The 19589-nt window shown below is 46.4% G+C and overlaps 1 protein-coding gene and 1 pseudogene across 6 annotated transcripts in view; both read left to right on the top strand.

Annotated features, from left to right (window-relative positions):
* Positions 1-19589, top strand: part of Acat2l1 (acetyl-CoA acetyltransferase 2-like 1) — a 36379-nt gene that overhangs the window by 16137 nt on the left and 653 nt on the right. For 4 of the 6 annotated variants that reach the window (XM_087605471.1, XM_087605456.1, XM_087605463.1 and 1 more), the window contains 7 exons: positions 1769-1903; positions 9419-9600; positions 15720-15837; positions 16675-16818; positions 17635-17757; positions 18513-18667; positions 19468-19578. In XM_087605471.1, coding sequence (XP_087461597.1) covers positions 9496-9600; positions 15720-15837; positions 16675-16818; positions 17635-17757; positions 18513-18667; positions 19468-19578 — 756 coding nt within the window. In that variant the 5' untranslated portion in view covers positions 1769-1903; positions 9419-9495. Of the gene's footprint in view, positions 1-1448; positions 1632-1768; positions 1904-9202; positions 9278-9418; positions 9601-15719; positions 15838-16674; positions 16819-17634; positions 17758-18512; positions 18668-19467; positions 19579-19589 lie in introns of those variants that run through there. The other 2 variants (XM_087605478.1, XM_087605480.1) reach the window with 2 other exon arrangements.
* On the top strand, positions 8489-9167 carry LOC148006967 (5-hydroxymethyl-dUMP N-hydrolase pseudogene; annotated as a pseudogene).

A 19589-nucleotide genomic window follows, 5' to 3' on the forward strand; every position in this document is an offset into this window, starting at 1 on the left:
TGTGGAAATCATAAGCAAACTTTTATAGAGAGAGATTGCAGAAATCGGCTATTGAAGCCATGTGTCACATCTGCATGACTGGTCGGGTGATGGCCAAATACACATCAGCAATCCCCTAAGAGTATCACGGAGTAGAAAGTTCCTACCCCAGTAATGTCCCAGCAGCTGGAGTCAGAGCAGGCATCCCTAACAGGACTACAGACAACACAGTGTGCACCAACCTGCATAGCTAGATGTGTCACTGCATAGCCTGTAGTCTAATGAAAAGAAGTCATGTCAGTCCCTGCATGGCCAGGGCTACACTTCAGGAACATGTTTTGCCTCTACCTCAGGAACATGCAATACGGTTGTACAAAAATTTACCAGAAATAAGCCAAGATTTATTTATGTGCAGATATGTTCCCATGTTCGTATATGCACATTGGAGACAGGAGAGCATGAAACTCCCTGGAACAGACTTGTGAGCCACCATGTGGGTGCTAGGACTGAACCCAGGTCCTCTACAAGAACAGCTAGTGTTGGTACCTGAGCCGCCAGTGTGTGAATATTGGTCGTAGGTCTGCTGGGTTGAAAGAAAACATGTACATGGCTCACCCGTTTTCAGCGAGTGCCACCAACGCTTTATTGAGATCTCCTTATATAGGAGAGGGAAAAGTCATGGAAAACAACAAGACAGGTGAAAATCCCAAAGCAGGAAAACAGGAAAAGTCTGTGTGGTGGAAAGTCCCAGGCCCAATCAGGGGCATAAACCACTTCTTACACAACAAGCTGGAAAGCTTGGTGGGGAGGAAGGGGGCCATGGGAAATCCCAGCCCCAAATCAGGGGCTTAGAGCAGCTCCCAAGGGTATAAACAATTTCTTGTTATAGGAGGCTAAAAGGCTCAGCAAAGGGGGAGGGAAAACCTAAGGTAGGGCCCAACAAACTAGTACTCAACTACTGAGGCATCTCTCTAGCCCCTTTTTTATTTATTTATTTATTTTTTTTATTTCACCATGTGAAAAGGTGCCTGAGAAAGGCAGGGTAATGGCTGCTCCTGGAGCCAGAGATTACAGGTGGTTGTAAAGTCAGTGCTGGGTGCTGGGAATTGAACTCCAGTCCTAGGAAGTTTAATTGGAAAAGACCTTACCTGGCAAAAAACCCTCCTTTGTAATCTACACATCCGGAAAGTCCAGGACCCTGCCCAATCCCGGACCTCTAAACTATCGCGGCCCCCTCACCCCCAGACTGTGGACACCTTGTTCACAGCCTTTCTCTCCCTAGGAAGAGTGGGAGTCCTGGGAGCTGCTAAACAGGGATCTGGCAGGAGCAGGGAGGATTTGGGAGGGCCAGGTGGGCAGGTGCAGGGCTTGGAGGGAGGGCTGGGCAGGGGCAGGCAGGGGTAGGCAGCTTCAGCCTTAGGCTCCTCTCCTTCTCAGCTCCAACTTTGCAAAGTTTGCTTCAACTGCAGCCAGAGCTGTGCAGACGCATGTGGGGTAGCAGGATGAACAGAAGATCCAACCAGGTGATCATCGTCCTGGCGGCCCGTACCGCCATTGGTCAGTGTTCCAGAGGGACCGTACAGGTGCACAGAGAACCCGGCCAACTGCGCGCTTGCATTCATGATGGTTCATCTCTGACCGTGTGGTGGCAGGTATTAGTGGTCTGAACTCGGGCTCTGGGAAGCCCTGGGCTTGGCACAGCGCTGATTTAAAGTCCACACTGCATCTGGTCCCATCCTCCCCCTCCGTGGTCCTCAGGATGCCTTCCCTCTTCCTCATTCCATTATAGGTTCCTTCAGTGGTGCCCTGTTCACCGTGCCTGTCCACGACCTGGGGACAACTGTCATCAAAGAAGTCCTGCAGAGGGCCAAGGTGGCTCCGGAAGAGGTGTCAGAGGTCATATTTGGACACGTTTTGACCGCAGGTGACTCTTCAATAGCTCAGGACAGGTCTGGTTCATTAGAAACAGAACATTTATTGGCTCTCCCACACCCTATCACCACCACCACCACCACCACCACCACCACCACCACCACCACCACCACCACCACCACACATTGCTTTGGAGTTCCCTGTGCTAGGATTCTTTCTGTCCCTCCTCCTTCCTGTAGCTGAAGTCAAAGCTTCCTTATGAACGTTTTCCTGAGTGATTTTAGACCAGGGGTGTGACCGCCTTTGCATTGTTAGGAGCAGGGCCAGCCTGATGCACGGGAAAGTATGTATAATTCTCCACATACCCCTAAAATGTCACACAGTCAAGAAAAGTGTGTGGGCCTGACACTGTGCCAGAGCTGCAAGTGAGGTTGCAGCAGAGCCCTTGTCCACTTGTCATGAGATAGGCTGTCCGTCACTCCTAGGGGACTCTCTGGAGGAAGAATGCTTCATCTTACCTCCTGGGTTTGTAGAGCAGTGACTACTGTGGTCAGTTCGTGTTGATAATCGATTTGGGACCTGGGTGTGTAGCTCAGGGGTGAAGTGTGTGGTTAGCGTGCATGTGGTCATGAGTTCACTCCCTTGCCCTGCCCTGTGCTCTCTCAGCACACATGTGAATCAACTGTAGAGAAAATTGTTAACATTCAATACCAACTTCTGCTCTTCCTCTGTCTGAGACCATTTGTATGCGTGTCAGTTGGGTATCCTGTATGTATTAGAAGGGTGTTTTGCCTGCACATATGTCTTGCATTTACCACTTGCCTGCCTGGTGCTGGCAAAAGCTGGAGAGGACATTGGGTTTCCTGGAACTGGAGTTACAGATGGTTGTTGCTGTGAGCTGCTGTGCGGGTGCTGGGAATCAAACCCCAAGAACAGCCAGCGCTCCTAACCACTGACCAACTCTTCAAGCCTCTGAATGTTCTATATTTGGAAAGGTTCTTATTTCAGAATTTATAACCCCCAACATACTTTTATTTCAATATATATTAAATCTTAAGTATATGTTGATTGGACATAATTGAAATTATATATATATGATGCATTAATTGGCTGGAACCCAGTTCTGTACAGAAATTTCATTTAGTAAATTTCACCTTACATATGTAGGCTGAAGATGGTACAAAATATGTATGATTTTGTACATGAAATAAATCGTGTGTGTCTCATGTGAAGGGGCTAGGCAGTCTTTAACATTCACCTAACCTTGTTACACATCTGCACTTTGAATTCTCCCTGACACAGGAGGTCTACAGTGGCAGCAATTCAGCATCCAGAAAGTTCCATATCTCCCAGACTGGAGGTCCATGGCTGTAACCACAACACTTTGGAGTCTGAGAAGTGAGCCTTATGAGATTGAGGCCAGCCTGAGCTAGCCAGCCTCTTTGTTATAGAAGAAAAGAAGGGACAGAGGAGGGAGAGAGAGGCTGGCGGTGACACTGTAGAGAGCTTTCTCAGCACGTACAAAGCTTGAGTTTAATCCCCAGCATTGTAAGAAAAAGAAGTTTTGTGTTTTGGGCCATTGCTGATTTTGAGAAGGTGAGGTCTTATTTAACCTGTATTTTCTCATATTGTTTTCAGACATGGAGTTTGTTTTTGATATTTTTATGTTAGAATATTTAAATTACATTTACTAATCTATTTAAGATTTATTTACTTTTATATATGTGAGTACACTGTCGCTGTCCTCAGACACACCAGAAGAGGGCATCAGATCCCACTACAGATGGTTGTGAGCCACCATGTGGTTGCTGGGAATTGAACTCAGGACCTCTGGAAGAGCAGACAGGGCTCTTAACCACCGAGCCATCTCTCCAGCCTTATTTATTTATTTATTTTGAGGGATGCTACAAAGCGTGTATGGGAGTTGAAGGACAAGTTGTGGGAGTTGGTTTTCCCGTCCCACCACCCCACTTCCCACTCCACCCCTCGCCCCCAACAACACACAGTGCGTGTCCCGGAACTGAACTCAGGTCACCTGCTCAGTGGCAGTGTCGTCCTTCTTCATCACCCAGGGAGTTGTCTCTCCACCATAGGATTTTGTTGTTGTTGTTGTTGTTGACGTAGAATCGAAGGTTAATGAGTAACGTGGATGATAACCTTTTAAGCTCTCAGTGCTCTGCCTCTGCTGCCCAAGTGCTGGGATTGTGGACATTCACCATCAAACCTGGTGTCACTCTGTTACTTTTTCCACATCTCACTGGCTTCTGTGGAACTGCTCACGTAGTCATGACAGGACGTGAGAGTGTTCACTGAAGACCCGTTAAGCGTGTCCTTTACAGTCTTATAAAGCATCTTGCCAGGCACTTTCCACTCATTGCCTCCCTTAACCCCAGGCTATGTGGATCCTACCAGCTCCAGCTAATAAAGGAACAAGGAAACTGAGCGGTCACTAACCGCAGTCCGTGTTTGAGTTCCTGTCCTGACTCCCTTGGTGATGTACAGCCAAGTGGAAGTGTAAGCCAAATCAACCCTTTCCTCCCCAACTTGGTTTTTTTGGTCATGGTGTCTCACCACAGCAATAGGAACCCTAGCAAAAACAGAGATGGATTAAAAAATAACGACTACAGTCAGATACATAAAGCCCATAAGCATTTTCTTCCCTAAATTCCTGGGGTACATTATCACCACATCAGAGAGCTTGTTGACTGGAACAGAAGTTGGTATCAGGAACAGGTTTGTTGCTGTGCAAAAGCTGACCACGTCGTTCTAGGAGAAATGTGAGAGAATTTGGGACCTTAGGCTGGGAAACACCTTGCTATTACAGCACGTCCAGGGCCATTTTAGTGGAAGCCCTAAACTATCCACTTTTAATTTGTACTGCTGGATTTTGAGTTTTGCTTAAGTGTGAATTTATTTTATTATTATTTTTTAATGTCCAAGTTCTTCCCTCTTGGGATAAGAATACTTTAAAAAAAGAATATTGTTTTTTGACACAGAATCTCTTTACACGGCCCTTGTAGTCTTGGAATTCACAGAAATCCTCCTGCCTCTTTCTGCTGGGATTAAAGACCTGTGCCACCCGACCCAGCAAGAATATTTAAGTATAAAATTTGCTTTTTATTTTTATCTTGTAGGCATCCACTGTTAAGTGGCTTTGGACTGTTAAAGAGACTTTAGACTTCCAACACACTACAACTTTTATTGACTTTGAACTTTTAAAATGTCACGGTATTTTATATTGTGATATTAACATGAGACTTTAGAGACATGGAGTAAAAAGTTTCCGTTTAAAAATGATGTTTCTGTGTCAGTCAGCGAGCAGTGGTTTGGTTTGATTTGGAGGGGGCTTTGCTTTTCAGATATTTTTGTTTCTTTGTGAAGATGGGATCTTCATGTACAGCCTTGGCTGTCCTGGAACTCACCATGTAGACCTAGAATTCACGGAGATCCAGCTGTCGCTGCCCATTTTTATTTATTTGTTCTGTGTGTGTGCGCATGTGCTTGTGTGCGTGTGTGTATGTGTGTATATGTGTGTGCACACCCGTGCGTGTGCATGCATGTATATGTATGCACATATGTGTAAGGATGCCTCTGAAGGCCAAAAGAGGGTTTTAAGTCCCCTGGACCTGGAGATACAGGCAGTTTCCAGCTGCTCAACATAAGTGCAGGACAAAATTCAGGTCCCCTCGACTAGGGCTTTCGAGTTCCTGAGCCATGAGCTTCTGATGAGGTGGACAGCACTATCTTTTTTTTTTTTTTTTGGTTCTTTTTTCCGGAGCTGGGGACTGAACCCAGGGCCTTGCGCTTCCTAGGTAAGCACTCTACCACTGAGCTAAATCCCCAGCCCCTGGACAGCACTATCTTATGCCTCCTGGAGGAGCATACACCACTTCTGTAAGGTGTCTTTATTCAAACACCTTGTTTATTTGTTTGTTTACTTTTAGCTTTGTGAGACATGGTTTCTCTGTGTAGCTCTGGCTCTTCTGGAACTTGCTCTGTAGACTTGGTTAGCCTCGAACTCAGAGATCTGCCTGCCTCTGACTCCCATGCACTAGGATTAAAGGTCTGTGCCACCACCACCTGGCTACCTAAGAGTGTTTTGTTTATTCCCTCTTCTCCCCCATTACCCCATCCCTGGTTAAGCCGTTACCCCCAGTATTCCTATACTTTCATATGCATGTGTCTAATAGCAGCTCTCCCCCTTAGGACCTCTTCCTCTCCTTCTCTCATGGGCCCTTTCTAGCTTCCTGAGCTCAACAAATTAAGCACACACATCTAAAACTCCAAAGTGCCAACTTCCACATTAAGGTAGTAAGTGTCTGTTTGGTGAGGTGTGTTTCTTGGAGACAAAACACATTCTGCCTTTTGATCCAATCTGCTAATCTGCGTCTTTTGATTGGGGAATTAATACACAGACTTACTTTTGAAAGGTGCCCATTGATTGCTGACATTTTGTTGATTTTTAGTGTCTTGGTTTTTCTTCTTTCTCTCTTGCTTGGTTACTATTCTAACTTGGTTTATTTTTTCCTGAGGCTGCGCGGGTGGGTTTGTTTTTCTCTTCTGTTTAAAGTATTCTTTTGAGTACGTTCTGTTTATTTTTAACATGTAAAGTTTTGTATTTTTCTTTCAACCAGTTTTCTGGGTATAGTATTATGAGTTGACAGGATATTATCTTTCAAAACTTTTAAAATTTTAAACATTCCCAAGCCCCCTGGTTTGTAAACTTTCAGTGAGTTATGTGTTACTCTGATGCCCCGTCTTCCTGTGACGAATCTTGATGCCTTCAATTGACTTTCTTTATTCTGCATATTAAGTGTTTTAATTATAATGTGACAACTGGTTCTTTCTGGTCAGTTTGGTGCCCCAACCTGGATTAGCACCTCTTTTTCCTAACTCTGGGAAACTTTCTGTTAGGATTCATGAAAATGTTTTCTATGACATTGGAAAGAGATTCTTCTTCTTTGCCTATAGTCCATAAACTTGGTCTTTCCAGTTCCGGGCGCATATCTTGTGTTCTGTATCTTTGTCCTTGGACAGTAATGGCTCCTCCACTCGGTCTTTAGGCTCAGACATTGTGTCCTGTCCTTGATGTTCTCTGGCGAAAACTTTAGGAAGGGATTTTGTTTGTTTTTAGTTTAACCATTTCCAGCTCTGTTGAATTCCTGATTCGTAGCGTCCATCTCCTTTCTTATTTCATCTAACCGTTTGTTTGTGTCCCTGTATATAATTATAGTAATATTCTATTGTCTGGAGTTTCATTTAACCCTCTCTCACTAGATACCATTGTTTTATGAAATACAACAAATTTAAGCTCATTCCCAACAAGTTTACAAATAAACGAGACTCAGACTATGGTTATTTTATTGGGCTTTGGCAATTACTGGGGATCACCCCTAATCTACTCTTCCAACTGATGGTCTGGCTACCTCCCCAGCAGTGTACCCCAGATACTTGCTGTTTCTCCTGGCCATGTGTTCATGGTCCATCTCCCTTCATGATGGCTTCTTCCTCTCCTCCCCTTCTTCCCCCTTCTCCTCCTGGTCTGTCTTCCTCCAACCAGGTCACTCCAAGTCCACCCACCTCTAATCCCTCCACTAATGGGCTGTAGTTCATTTAATGTATCTGATAGTTTTAAGACAAGGAACAAGATTTACACAACAGAAGCTTGTAAATGTGAGAAGTCGGCTGTAGGCTTAGGCCTTCAGGTATTGGATTTAGCATTACCTCGCACAGCCATACAGCCAGAGACGGAGCCTCAACACTGGGTTAACTTTTGGAGGAGTTGTGTTGACCTGATTATGTTTTCATCTTTCTTAAGTTCCTGTTTGTGGATTTAGGCATCTGAAAGTATTTGTTTACTTACTTTCTTTTTCTTTTTAAAAACCAGCTCTGTTCTTTCAGTTGCAGAATTTGCGATGTTCAAGGGGGACTTGGAGATACCAGTGTTGTGTGTGTGTAGTTCCTAGAACAATTCCTCAGTCGGGAAGCTCTGCATGGTTGGCAGACGCCTTCTATCATCTATCATTCCCTGGGAGAATACTAGCCACTTGCTAGTGTCATTAGAGTTATCATCCTGGGGTTGGGGATTTAGCTCAGTGGTAGAGCGCTTGCCTAGGAAGCGCAAGGCCCTGGGTTCGGTCCCCAGCTCCGAAAAAAAAGAACCAAAAAAAAAAAGGGTTATCATCCCAGCCAATTAATAACTTCGACAACATGGAGAACAACCGTCCAGGGATAGCATGGAAAGGACTGGCTTTCAATTAGTAAGATTAGGAGTGGGAGGGAAATAGAGTGGGTAAGGATAAGGATACCTATTAGATGGACTTGGAGAGGGTTACGTGGGTAGAATGACGTAAGTATTCCGATGGACTTTGAAAAGGCAGAGTTAGTAAGGATTAAGGATTAAGCATTAAATTGACTTTGGAAAGAGATGGGGGGAAAAAAACCTAGTAGATAGGAGGGGAAAGGTTAGACCCTTCTAGTCCACAGATGTTAGCGTCTGTTAAAGCCACAGAAGGTCATAATTAAGAAGGATAAAAGAGAAGCGGGCAGGGATGAGATGGGAGAAAGTACATAGAAATAGGAGGGGTGGGAGGCACTTCCTCAGAGTGCACAGAGCAAACTGGGTAAAGAAACCTAAAAACAGGCCAAACACCTAGCAGCCATATACAGAGCAAGCAAAACCATCGTCAGATGTGAGAATAAAATTAAAGACAAAGAATACTGGAGGAGGTTGTGCGCGCACGCTCGCGAGGCAGTGGTGGCATCAGGGGAGCAGGCTCCACGCTCCTTGTACTTCTGCAGGAGCATCTCGGCGGGCAAGTGGACCAAGTACTGTATGTGCGGATCGTGTCGCGGGTGTGGCGCTATGGGAAGGTGCTCACTGAGCACGTGGATGACGCTGAGTTGGAGCCGCGTGGGGAAGAGACTGCTGGGGGCGACCAGTTCATTCAAGAGCAGGACCTCAGCTGGCTGCAGCAAGCAGATGTGGTAGTGGCCGAAGGGACACAGCCATCCTTGGGTGTTGGCTATGAATTGGGCGGGGCAGTAACTCTTGGAAGCCAATTCTATGCCTGTTTCGACCACAGTCTGGCCGAGTGCTTTCCGCCATGATCCGCGGAGCAGCAGATGACTGGAGGTTCCAGGTATGGGACTATGCAGAGGGAGAAGTGCAGGCCATGATCGATCGGTACATTGAGGCATATCTTCCTCAGAAGACGGCTTCCTTTTCCTCAGAAGAATTGCTGCTGTGGGAACTTAAGCTGGCCTGCAGGCATGCCAGAGGTGCAGGCGGTCTCCTGACATTAACCCACACTTGAACCCTGATGTTTTAAAAACCTTTCTCCTTCGTGGGCAGACGTTCTCAATCTTCCTCAGGCAGCAAGCTTTTAATACAGTTCCTCACGTGGTGATCACCATAGCCATAAAAGTATGCCATTGCTACCTCATAAGTGAATTTTTTTACTGTTATAAATTATAATGCAAATATCTGATATGCAGTCCCGCCAAAGGGTCCCAAGCCACGGGCTGAGAACTGCAGACCCTGAGGCCTCTGTGTTCCTTCTTCCAGGCTGTGGGCAGAATCCTACTCGACAAGCCAGTGTGGGTGCGGGGATCCCCTACTCGGTGCCAGCATGGAGCTGCCAGATGATCTGTGGCTCGGGCCTAAAAGCCGTGTGCCTTGCAGCTCAGTCCATAGCCATGGGTGACTCCACCATCGTGGTTGCTGGAGGCATGGAGAACATGAGCAAGGTAAGTGCTGAGGTGCTGCCCGCCATCCTGGTCAGCCGGGGCCATGACCTCTGAGGAACACAGAAAATGACTCAGCCCGAGTCTGCCTGAATGCATGTTGCTCCCCAGGGAGGATGAGAAATCCCATGTGAAGAACAGCCTATCAGCCAGGCAGCCAGAGGAGAGTATAATTTCTCTAAGCTGTTGTTCCAGAAGCTTACAGTGCTTTCTGAAATGAACCCACAAGATTATTTGGTTGCTATCCCTCCTTACTCTGTATGTAGCCAAGGCTAGCTCAGGACTTGCTGTGTAGCCTAGGCTGGCCTTATAAATGCTTTCCTCCACTCAAACTAATAGAAGAAAAACTAGGGAAGCATCTGGAACACATGGGCACTGGAAAAAATTTCCTGAACAAAACACCAATGGCTTATGCTCTAAGATCAAGAATTGACAAATGGGATCTCATAAAACTGCAAAGCTTCTGTAAGGCAAAGGACACTGTGGTTAGGACAAAACGGCAACCAACAGATTGGGAAAAGATCTTTACCAACCCTACAACAGATAGAGGCCTTATATCCAAAATATACAAAGAACTCAAGAAGTTAGACCGCAGGGAAACAAATAACCCTATTAAAAAATGGGGTTCAGAGCTAAACAAAGAATTCACAGCTGAGGAATGCCGAATGGCTGAGAAACACCTAAAGAAATGTTCAACATCTTTAGTCATAAGGGAAATGCAAATCAAAACAACCCTGAGATTTCACCTCACACCAGTGCGATTGGCTAAGATCAAAAACTCAGGTGACAGCAGATGCTGGCGAGGTTGTGGAGAAAGAGGAACACTCCTCCATTGTTGGTGGGATTGCAGACTGGTAAAACCATTCTGGAAATCAGTCTGGAGGTTCCTCAGAAAATTGGACATTGAACTGCCTGAGGATCCAGCTATACCTCTCTTGGGCATATACCCAAAAGATGCCTCAACATATAAAAGAGACACGTGCTCCACTATGTTCATCGCAGCCTTATTTATAATAGCCAGAAAATGGAAAGAACCCAGATGCCCTTCAACAGAGGAATGGATACAGAAAATGTGGTACATCTACACAATGGAATACTACTCAGCTATCAAAAACAACGAGTTTATGAAATTCGTAGGCAAATGGTTGGAACTGGAAAATATCATCCTGAGTGAGCTAACCCAATCACAGAAAGACATACATGGTATGCACTCATTGATAAGTGGCTATTAGCCCAAATGCTTGAATTACCCTAGATCCCTAGAACAAACGAAACTCAAGACGGATGATCAAAATGTGAATGCTTCACTCCTTCTTTAAATGAGGAAAAAGAATACCCTTGGCAGGGAAGGGAGAGGCAAAGATTAAAACAGAGACTGAAGGAACACCCATTCAGAGCCTGTCCCACATTTGGCCCATACATATACAGCCACCCAATTGGACTAGATGGATGAAGCAAAGAAGTGCAGACCGACAGGAGCCGGATGTAGATCGCTCCTGAGAGACACAGCCAGAATACAGCAAATACAGAGGCGAATGCCAGCAGCAAACCACTGAACTGAGAATAGGTCCCCTATTGAAGGAATCAGAGAAAGAACTGGAAGAGCTTGAAGGGGCTCGAGACCCCAAAAGTACAACAATGCCAAGCAACCAGAGCTTCCAGGGACTAAGCCACTACCTAAAGACTATACATGGACTGACCCTGGACTCTGACCCCATAGGTAGCAATGAATATCCTAGTAAGAGCACCAGTGGAAGGGGAAGCCCTGGGTCCTGCTAAGACTGAACCCCCAGTGAACTAGTCTATGGGGGGAGGGCGGCAATGGTGGGAGGGTTGGGAGGGGAACACCCATAAGGAAGGGGAGGGGGGAGGGGGATGTTTGCCCGGAAACCGGGAAAGGGAATAACACTGGAAATGTATATAAGAAATACTCAAGTTAATAAAAAAAAAAAAAAAAAAAAAAAGAAATAACCAAAAGCTCAAAAAAAAAAAAAAATGCTTTCCTCTCCTCCTCTGCCTCCACAGTGCTGAGACAAAAGCATGTGCCACCATCCCCAGCAAAACATTCTTTTAAATCTTTGTATAGTTCCCAAGAGTCTAAACATCTTAAGTTGTCTTCCTTAAAATCTTAAAGCTTTGAGAAAGCTCCTTTTTCTCATGTCAGAGGAGTTAACAAACATGACTCATGCAGCACATTCCTTTTGAGAACATAAGAAAAGTCAAAGGTAATCCACAGGCAACAACTTCTGAGGGGCGTCATCCTTAGGAAGTTGACACCAAGGTCACTAAGGCCCTGTCATCCAGATTTATAATTCAGCTCTCTACTTGTTATCAAAGAATAAGGAGGTGAGGGGAGTTTCTGCTGCTGAACTTTGGGGACAGATTTCTGGGGTGGATTTAATTCCCTCCCTCACTGAGGCAACCCCACATCTGGGAGAATCTGCCTGCCAGAGATTTCTGGATATTCCAAGAAAATGGAGGGTGGGATGGAGAAGACGACGAACTGATGGTGTTGAGGCCTGGGCTAGGGGAGGAGAGATCACTGGTCTCAGTTTGGCTGCGGAGGAGTGAATGTGTTCTTTTCCCGGTCTCGCTTGCCCAGGAAGTGGTGGTCCCTATGAGCTGGTCTCCCTGCACAGAACTGGACTTTGCATGTGTTACCTGTTTAGTGTGTTGATTGAGTTTGCCCCCTGGTTCCTTATGGGGTTCTAGAAGTTAAGGCTTTGTGCTGCTGGGAACAGGACTTCTAAAAACAAACAAACAAACAAGTATGTCTGGAGGGCTGTGGTGCAAGGCCACTTTTGCTAGCTGCAAGGGAGGCCTCCGGAAGCAAAGAGAGCACACGGCTCTTCTTAAAACTGAAGGCGTTTGTGCCCGAGATGACGGAGAGGAAAGTGAGGTCTACTTAGGCAAGAGGTGTGCTTATGTGCACAAAGCAAAAAGCAATACAGTGACTCCTGAAGGCAAACCAAACAGAACCAGAGTGATCTGGGGAAAAGTAACTCGGGCCCACAGAAACAGTGGCAGGGTCCATGATAAATTCCAAACAACCTTCCTGCAAAGGCCATTGGACACAGAATCCGTGTGATGCTGCACCCATCCTGGATTTAAAATAATAGAGAGCAAATAAGTAAAAGTTAAAAGAAAAAGAATAAAAATTAGATGGTGCAGTAAAGGTCCTGACTAATTATCCTCTTGAGGTCCCCACGATTTCCACTTGAGATGCTGTCAAGTTATCACTCCCCATGGTGAGTTGTTTCCCATCATGCACTTTCTCCTCTTGTTAAAAAAAATACAGTTGTGGTTTGGTGGCGCACACCTTTACCCTCACATGCACCCACCCTTATGGAGGGCAGAGAATGGCTTCCTGGAGATGATTCTTTCCATCCCACCAGATGGGGACTGAACTCAGGTCATCAGGCTGGGCACAAGTGCCTGTGTGTCTGACCCCTCTCACCAGCACTACCTTCTTACTTTTTTTCTTCCGTGTGTGTGTGTGTGTGTGTGTGTGTGTGTGTGTGTTGTGTATACACATATACATGTACATATGTGAGGTGTGTATATGTATATTGTCTCTGTTTGCTTGCTTTTCAAGGCAGGTTTTTCTGTATAGTTCCGGCTGTCCTGGATTTCCCTATTACACCAGACTGGCCTCCAACTCAGAGAGCTGCCTATCTCTGCCTCCTAAGAGCTTGGATCAAAGGTGTGCGCCACCGTGCCCTGCTCCCCGTATCCCCCAAGTTTAGTCAAGATCCTATGTAGCTTGGAGTAGCCTGGGACTCCTCCCCATCCCCCTCATGCACATGCACACCCCCCAGACTGGACTCCAATTCACAGAAATCTACCTATCACTGCTCACCATGTTCCTGTACCACCTTTTTTTTTTTCTCTGTAGAAGTGACTCTAAGTATCCTTTGTGTGGGACAGTGGACCCTAAGCTGTGCTGTTTAGAGTTCCTAGTTCATACTCCATTGAGACTGCCCCACAGCTGAAAGTATTAGGGCAACTGATCTCAAACGAGTCAGGTGAGGTTCTTTGAGCAGGGGGCATCCTGTTCCTAGACTCAGCTCATCAATCCAGGGTACAGTTTATCCCTACAAAGGGTTCCCCCAATTTTGACGTGGAGCCAGAGCCCAGAACCGTCCGTTAGAATCATCCAGAGCATGATTTGCACACAGTGCACAAGAAGCCTCTGTTAGTGTAAATGTTTTTGCTGTTTTTTGAATTCTTATACCTCTATCTCCCTCCAACCTGTGTCCACCACCATCCCTCCAACCCCCCCCCCCCACTGCTAGGTAGGACAGGAAGAGGACTTGGGGATAGAGGACAGACCTCTTTTGACAACTTCCTGTTGACTGGGGGCAATGAGTTCCTTAGGGTAAGTCCAATTTCAGCTTCAGGCTCTGTCGAATATCTTCTCATCAATCTGTAACAATAGCAACCAGCACGGAGCAGAAGCCTCCTCGGACCATGCACATGTGTGTGTGCATACCCACGCGCACACACACCCCTACCTCTATGTACACTGGCATTTATTCCCTCTCCAGACTCCACAGAATTAAACTACCTGCAGCTGGCAAAAATCAGGCCTCCCCTAGAGCACAAGACAATCATATTTCAGCTTCGGGCAAACTGAAGCAGCCCCATATTCCAAACCTGGCATTAAAACAAAAAATTTTCTCATAATATAACTGGGTTTTTAAAGAAGCCAAAACCCTCACTACATGCCTTCGGCAGGACAGAGCTGCACTCCAGATCCCAGTCCAGAGGGAGACAGGAATCAGGCTAAGTTGGTTTGGACTTGCTTTTCCACTGGGAGGAGGACTCAAGTCACACATTGCCAGTTAACCTTCTTGTCATGGCCCTTGGTCAGGAGGGATCCCAGGAGACAGACTTCACTGACCTCCTAGAGGGTAGGGAGAACATGTAGCAGACACCCATGGTGAGGCCTGCCAGGCCCTGCTCTCCAGGAGCTGAGGCTGAAAGCTGTGAGCCCTGGAGCTCAAGACCAGCCTGGATCACATGTAAGTCCTTGTCTCAGAAACCAAAAGAAAGAAGGTAGCTGAGGATCATGGAGAGCTGCTCCTCTGCAGGAGGCTTCCATCCCCATCTCTCTCACCAAGTGCTGTCCTTGAAGCTGGCACTGCATCGGAACAGCATCTTCTTCCTATGCTCAAGGTCTGACCTTGAAATTCACAGTCAGAGACCTAGTGAGCGTAGCCACTGCAGAGCTCAGGAAGAAGCAGGCTGAAGGTCACAAAGAGAATGGAGTCCTTCTGGTTAGATGTGCTAACCTGCATACCAGCCCCCAGGGCTGTTGTAAGTAGTCACAGGACCCAATACAGAGTCAGTGCTGTTATTCCCAACCTAAAGGTGGGAATACTGATGACTGGAGCCACCACTTAGATGCAAGGCTTTTGTTTCTTTACTTCTTAAAATTTTACTTTCAAAATTATGAGTTTAATTATATCATTTTGTTTTGTTTTTTTTGTTTGTTTGTTTTCAAGTGTTTTCCCTCCCCACCCATGTGTGTGTGCGTGCGTGCGTCTTTCATTCCAGAATCCAGATAGCTCTTGGGCAGGTGCAACCCATTGGGAGTTCAGAGTTTGTACCATTCTTACAGAGGCCCATGTTCATGTCCTAGCATCCATGTCCTGTACCCACCAACTGCCTACTACCCAACTCCAGGGCTTCCCATACCCTCTGGCCATCTTTGACACGCACTCACATGGTACACATAAACTCCTTCATGCACACACACATTATATCCTTTGAAAGTAGTACAGGAGTTAGGTTTCTATGCCATCATCTCCTGAGGTAATCCTTGTCCATCTTGAAGGAAATACTAGAACCACAAGGAATTAAGACACAGAATGGACAGGTTTGATGGAGAGATGGAAATTGACAAGGGCTAGAGGAACAGATTCTAAGAGAAGGCAGGTGGGATTGTCTGCTGACACCAAGAGGTTCCAGGTTCTGACCTGGGAGAGCAGGTAATGGGGAGAAGGGCTCGATGGGTAATGAAGAGGGAGGAAGTCCAAGGCAGACCCTCCTGGGTCTGAGAGGATCCTGAGAGGAGGAGTGACAACCGTCCTAAGTCTGTTCTTCCTTCCTGCGTCCAGGCCCCTCACTTGGCTCACCTGAGATCAGGAGTGAAGATGGGTGAGGTGCCACTCGCCGACAGCATCCTCTGTGATGGCCTCACAGATGCGTTTCACAACTACCACATGGGCATCACAGGTAAGGCCGATATGCCTCTCAAGGGCTCGGCTCTAAAGTATGTGCCACCATGTCTGGCAAGCAGAGGTACTCTATATGACATGATAACAATCCCCATGGCTTGCTGATTAGTTTTAAATAGAAGATGGAAACTTTCCAAATGCCGGAATAAATGTGCATGCACCCTGCTTCTGGCTTTTTTTAATTAATAATTTTTAAGATCTAATAGTACACTTTGAAGATCAGCTGAAAATTTGTATTGATGCTAAATTTCCTGATTGCTTAAAAAAGTTTTTAACATTTATATTTGTGTGTGTGTGGGTACACAGGTATGGAAGCATCACAGTGCATGTACACAGGTCCATCTGTACTCATCAGTTCCCCTACTATGCGCAATCAAGATCCCAGGGATGGGAACAAACATCTTTATCTGCAGAAACATATCCCCAATTCTGATTTTATTGTTTTTTTAAACAATCCATTATGTAGGTCAATAATTTGTTCAAGTATGTAGTGAAATTATAATTCAGAGGTAAAAGGAAATTGCATTTCGATCTTTCCCTTCCAGCCCTTAGGAAAGAATGTAGGATAAATGGGGCAGAAATTTTATGGTGAACCTGTGTACTGATTTCTGGAAGTTTGCACTTCCGTATACAAAGGGAAGAGAAAGGCAGCGCCTCTCAAGAGGTGCTGGAGTTCTCAGGCCTATCAGGGCGGCAGAAGCTTCCCGAAGAGCATGGCCTCTCTTACCAGAAGGCAGGTCGGGTGTGTACACTTAATACTTGTGTAAATGCGAGGAACCTCAGCGACCAAAGCCCAGCTCATGAATATGCTCTTCTTGCCTTTTCTTCTTCTCAGCTGAAAACGTAGCCAAAAAATGGCAAGTGAGCAGAGAGGCCCAGGACAGGGTTGCCGTTGTGTCCCAGAATAGGGCGGAGCATGCGCAGAAAGCTGGCCACTTTGACAAGGAGATTGTGCCAGTGCACGTGTCTTCTAGAAAAGGTGAGTGGAGGCCCCAGTTAGGACGAGCCTGTGTGTAGGTGTGAATGACACCCGCGAGGACGATGTGGAGGGACGTGTGGATTTGGGTGTTTACAGGTTGTAAAGGCGTGAGCCTTACACATCTGAGTGGGGGAGGGCAGGGGGTGATGTGTTGTGTTCTGAGACATGCATGGTCTTGCTGTGTAGCCTGGATGGCCTACTGCTCACTGGGGACCAGGCTGGGCTCCAACTGGTGGGTGAGCCTCCTGCTTCTACCTGCTGAATGCTGGGATTACAGGTGTGTGCCAGCATATCTGGCTGGAAAAGACGGTCACCTCAGCAGGATACGGCCACACAGGGAACTGTCACCTTCAAAGTGTCCACAGCTGAGGAGTGGAGCACCAGGTCCGTGGTTCACATAGACCCGTCTCCTATGCAGTTTAAATGACACCTTTCCAGGTGCTCCCATGTGATTTGCGAGGAAGCATCTTGTTATCTTAGTATGATCTGAAGCAGAATCTGACATTGGTGCCCAGCTCATACAAGGAGGATGGCACCTCCTCTGGGCCACTCAGTTGTAACTAGCTACGTGCAGTGACCCAACCTGTGTCCACACAATACAAAGAAGGGTTGTCTGGATTTGAAACCCAGGGTGAGTGTCTCACGAGGCGTTCTCCTGGGAGAGCATGCAGTAATTGTAGCAATTCCTACTGGATGGAAGTGGTAAATGGTAAAACATTTCTTCCAAATGTCACTCCTCCTGATTCTGAGAAGTCCCCAGTCCCGAACTCTGCCTTCTCTGTACTCATTCCAAGTAACTGGTTTTGCTCCCTGCAGGTCTTACTGAAGTGAAAATCGATGAGTTTCCTCATCATGGGAGTAACCTTGAAGCCATGAGCAAGCTGAAGCCTTACTTTCTTACTGATGGGACTGGAACGGTCACATCTGCTAATGCAACAGGTTCTCAAGGGCACTGAGGGAAATAGCAACACTGAGGAGGTCTCCCAAGTGAATACGTCTAACAAAATGATCTTTTTAAAGCTGGGTTTAAGGGGAACACTTGTCCCTTCTATACTGTTAATTAAACTGTGCTGAAGTGGTTTGTCTCCTTGATAGCTACACTGGACATCAAGTGAACATAGTGAGATTAAGTAAATAGCAGGGCGTGGTGGTACACACTTTTAATCCCAGCACTCGGGAGGCAGAAGTAGGTAGATCTTTTGAGTTTGATGCTAGCCTGGTTTACAAATTGAGTTCCAGGACAGCCGGAGCTATTATGCAGAGAAACCCTGTCAGGATGCTCACCACCCCAAACTAAAAACTCAAGAGAATCACCACCTGTACTGTTTTAGGTTATCCTGGCCTTAGAGAAATGTAGGCTAGCCAGGAACTCATAGTGAGATACTGTCTGAAAACAGAACAAAGCCCTGGAATGTTCATCCCCTTCATAATTTTCCAATTCCAGGAACCCCCAGGCCTCACTGTTGTTTACATCCTCATCCTTACATGCCCCCAGTTATTGGGGGACTGTCATAGAGTATGGTCAATATTACATTTGACTTGACCATTTCTAAGTACACGGAAGTCTGAGGAATCACAGCAAACAGAACTCTTTGGCAAGATGTCCATAGCTTAATGCTTGCAGGTGGAAAGCAGGCCCTGGGTCCGTACCTGAAGGGAAGGAGCACTGTAGACACCAGGTCACTTGCTTACAGGAATGAACGATGGCGCCGCTGCTGTGGTTCTTATGAAGAAGACGGAAGCTGAGAGTCGGATGCTGAAACCTTTAGCACAAGTGGTCTCCTGGTCACAAGCCGGTGTGGAGCCTTCTGTCATGGGAGTAGGACCGATTCCAGCCATAAAGCAAGCTGTGAGTCTCTTTAGCCATGTGTATGTGTTGGTGGGCACATATGTGACAGGGTTTGGGGAAGCCCAGACTGCTTTCAAACTTAGTGGAGCCAGAGGATGGCCTTAAGCCCCTGCTCCTTGTCAGTACCCTGTCAATTGACGGTTACAGATGCATCTCTGGTGGCCTTAGCTTTGACATGCTTAGCTTCTCTGAGTGTACACAATGTTGCTGTCCTAAGCTTACGCCTTTCCACTCTGAAAATGTGAGGATGTGCTTCCATTTGCTGCCACCTAGCTCTGACACCCCCACCCCAGGCTGCTCAGCACAGAAATTCCTAGTGCAGAACTCCATGCCTGGCTTGCTTAGAATATGGGCTCAGGGATTGAACTCAGGTGCTGTGTAAGGCACTTCATCTGCAGTCACCTTGTCAGGTCAAGTTTTTTAAAAACAAAAATGTTCTATCACTTCCATGTAACAATTCTGCTTGGACTTTGTACCTTAGCGACATTTTAGATGATTAAATCTTTTTGCTTTTGAGGCTGAGCTTTGTTCTTCGGCCCAACCTAACCTCAAACGTAGTTGTCCATCTCAACCTCTTAAATGCTGCCATTACAGGTGTGCCAGTGCACCTAGAGAAGCTCTACACTACAGTCACTAAAGGACATGCTCTTCTGGGAACACGCTGGCTATTCTTCCTGTTCAATCCGATCCAGGCAGGCCCACCGAGGCATACCTAACTACATAGAAACACTTTGCGGAGTCCCATAGGTCTCGTAGCTGTCATTTACGAATGGTCTTACTCAAGTTCCTTTTTCTTGTAGGTTGCAAAGGCAGGCTGGTCCCTACCTGATGTTGATGTGTTTGAAATCAACGAGGCCTATGCAGCTCTCTCTGTTGCAATAGCTAAAGAGCTTGGATTAAACCCCGAGAAGGTAACAAACAT

This window comes from Rattus norvegicus, chromosome 1, assembly GCF_021556685.1.
Source record: "Rattus norvegicus strain SHRSP/BbbUtx chromosome 1, alternate assembly SHRSP_T2T, whole genome shotgun sequence".
Taxonomy (NCBI): Eukaryota; Metazoa; Chordata; class Mammalia; order Rodentia; family Muridae; genus Rattus; species Rattus norvegicus.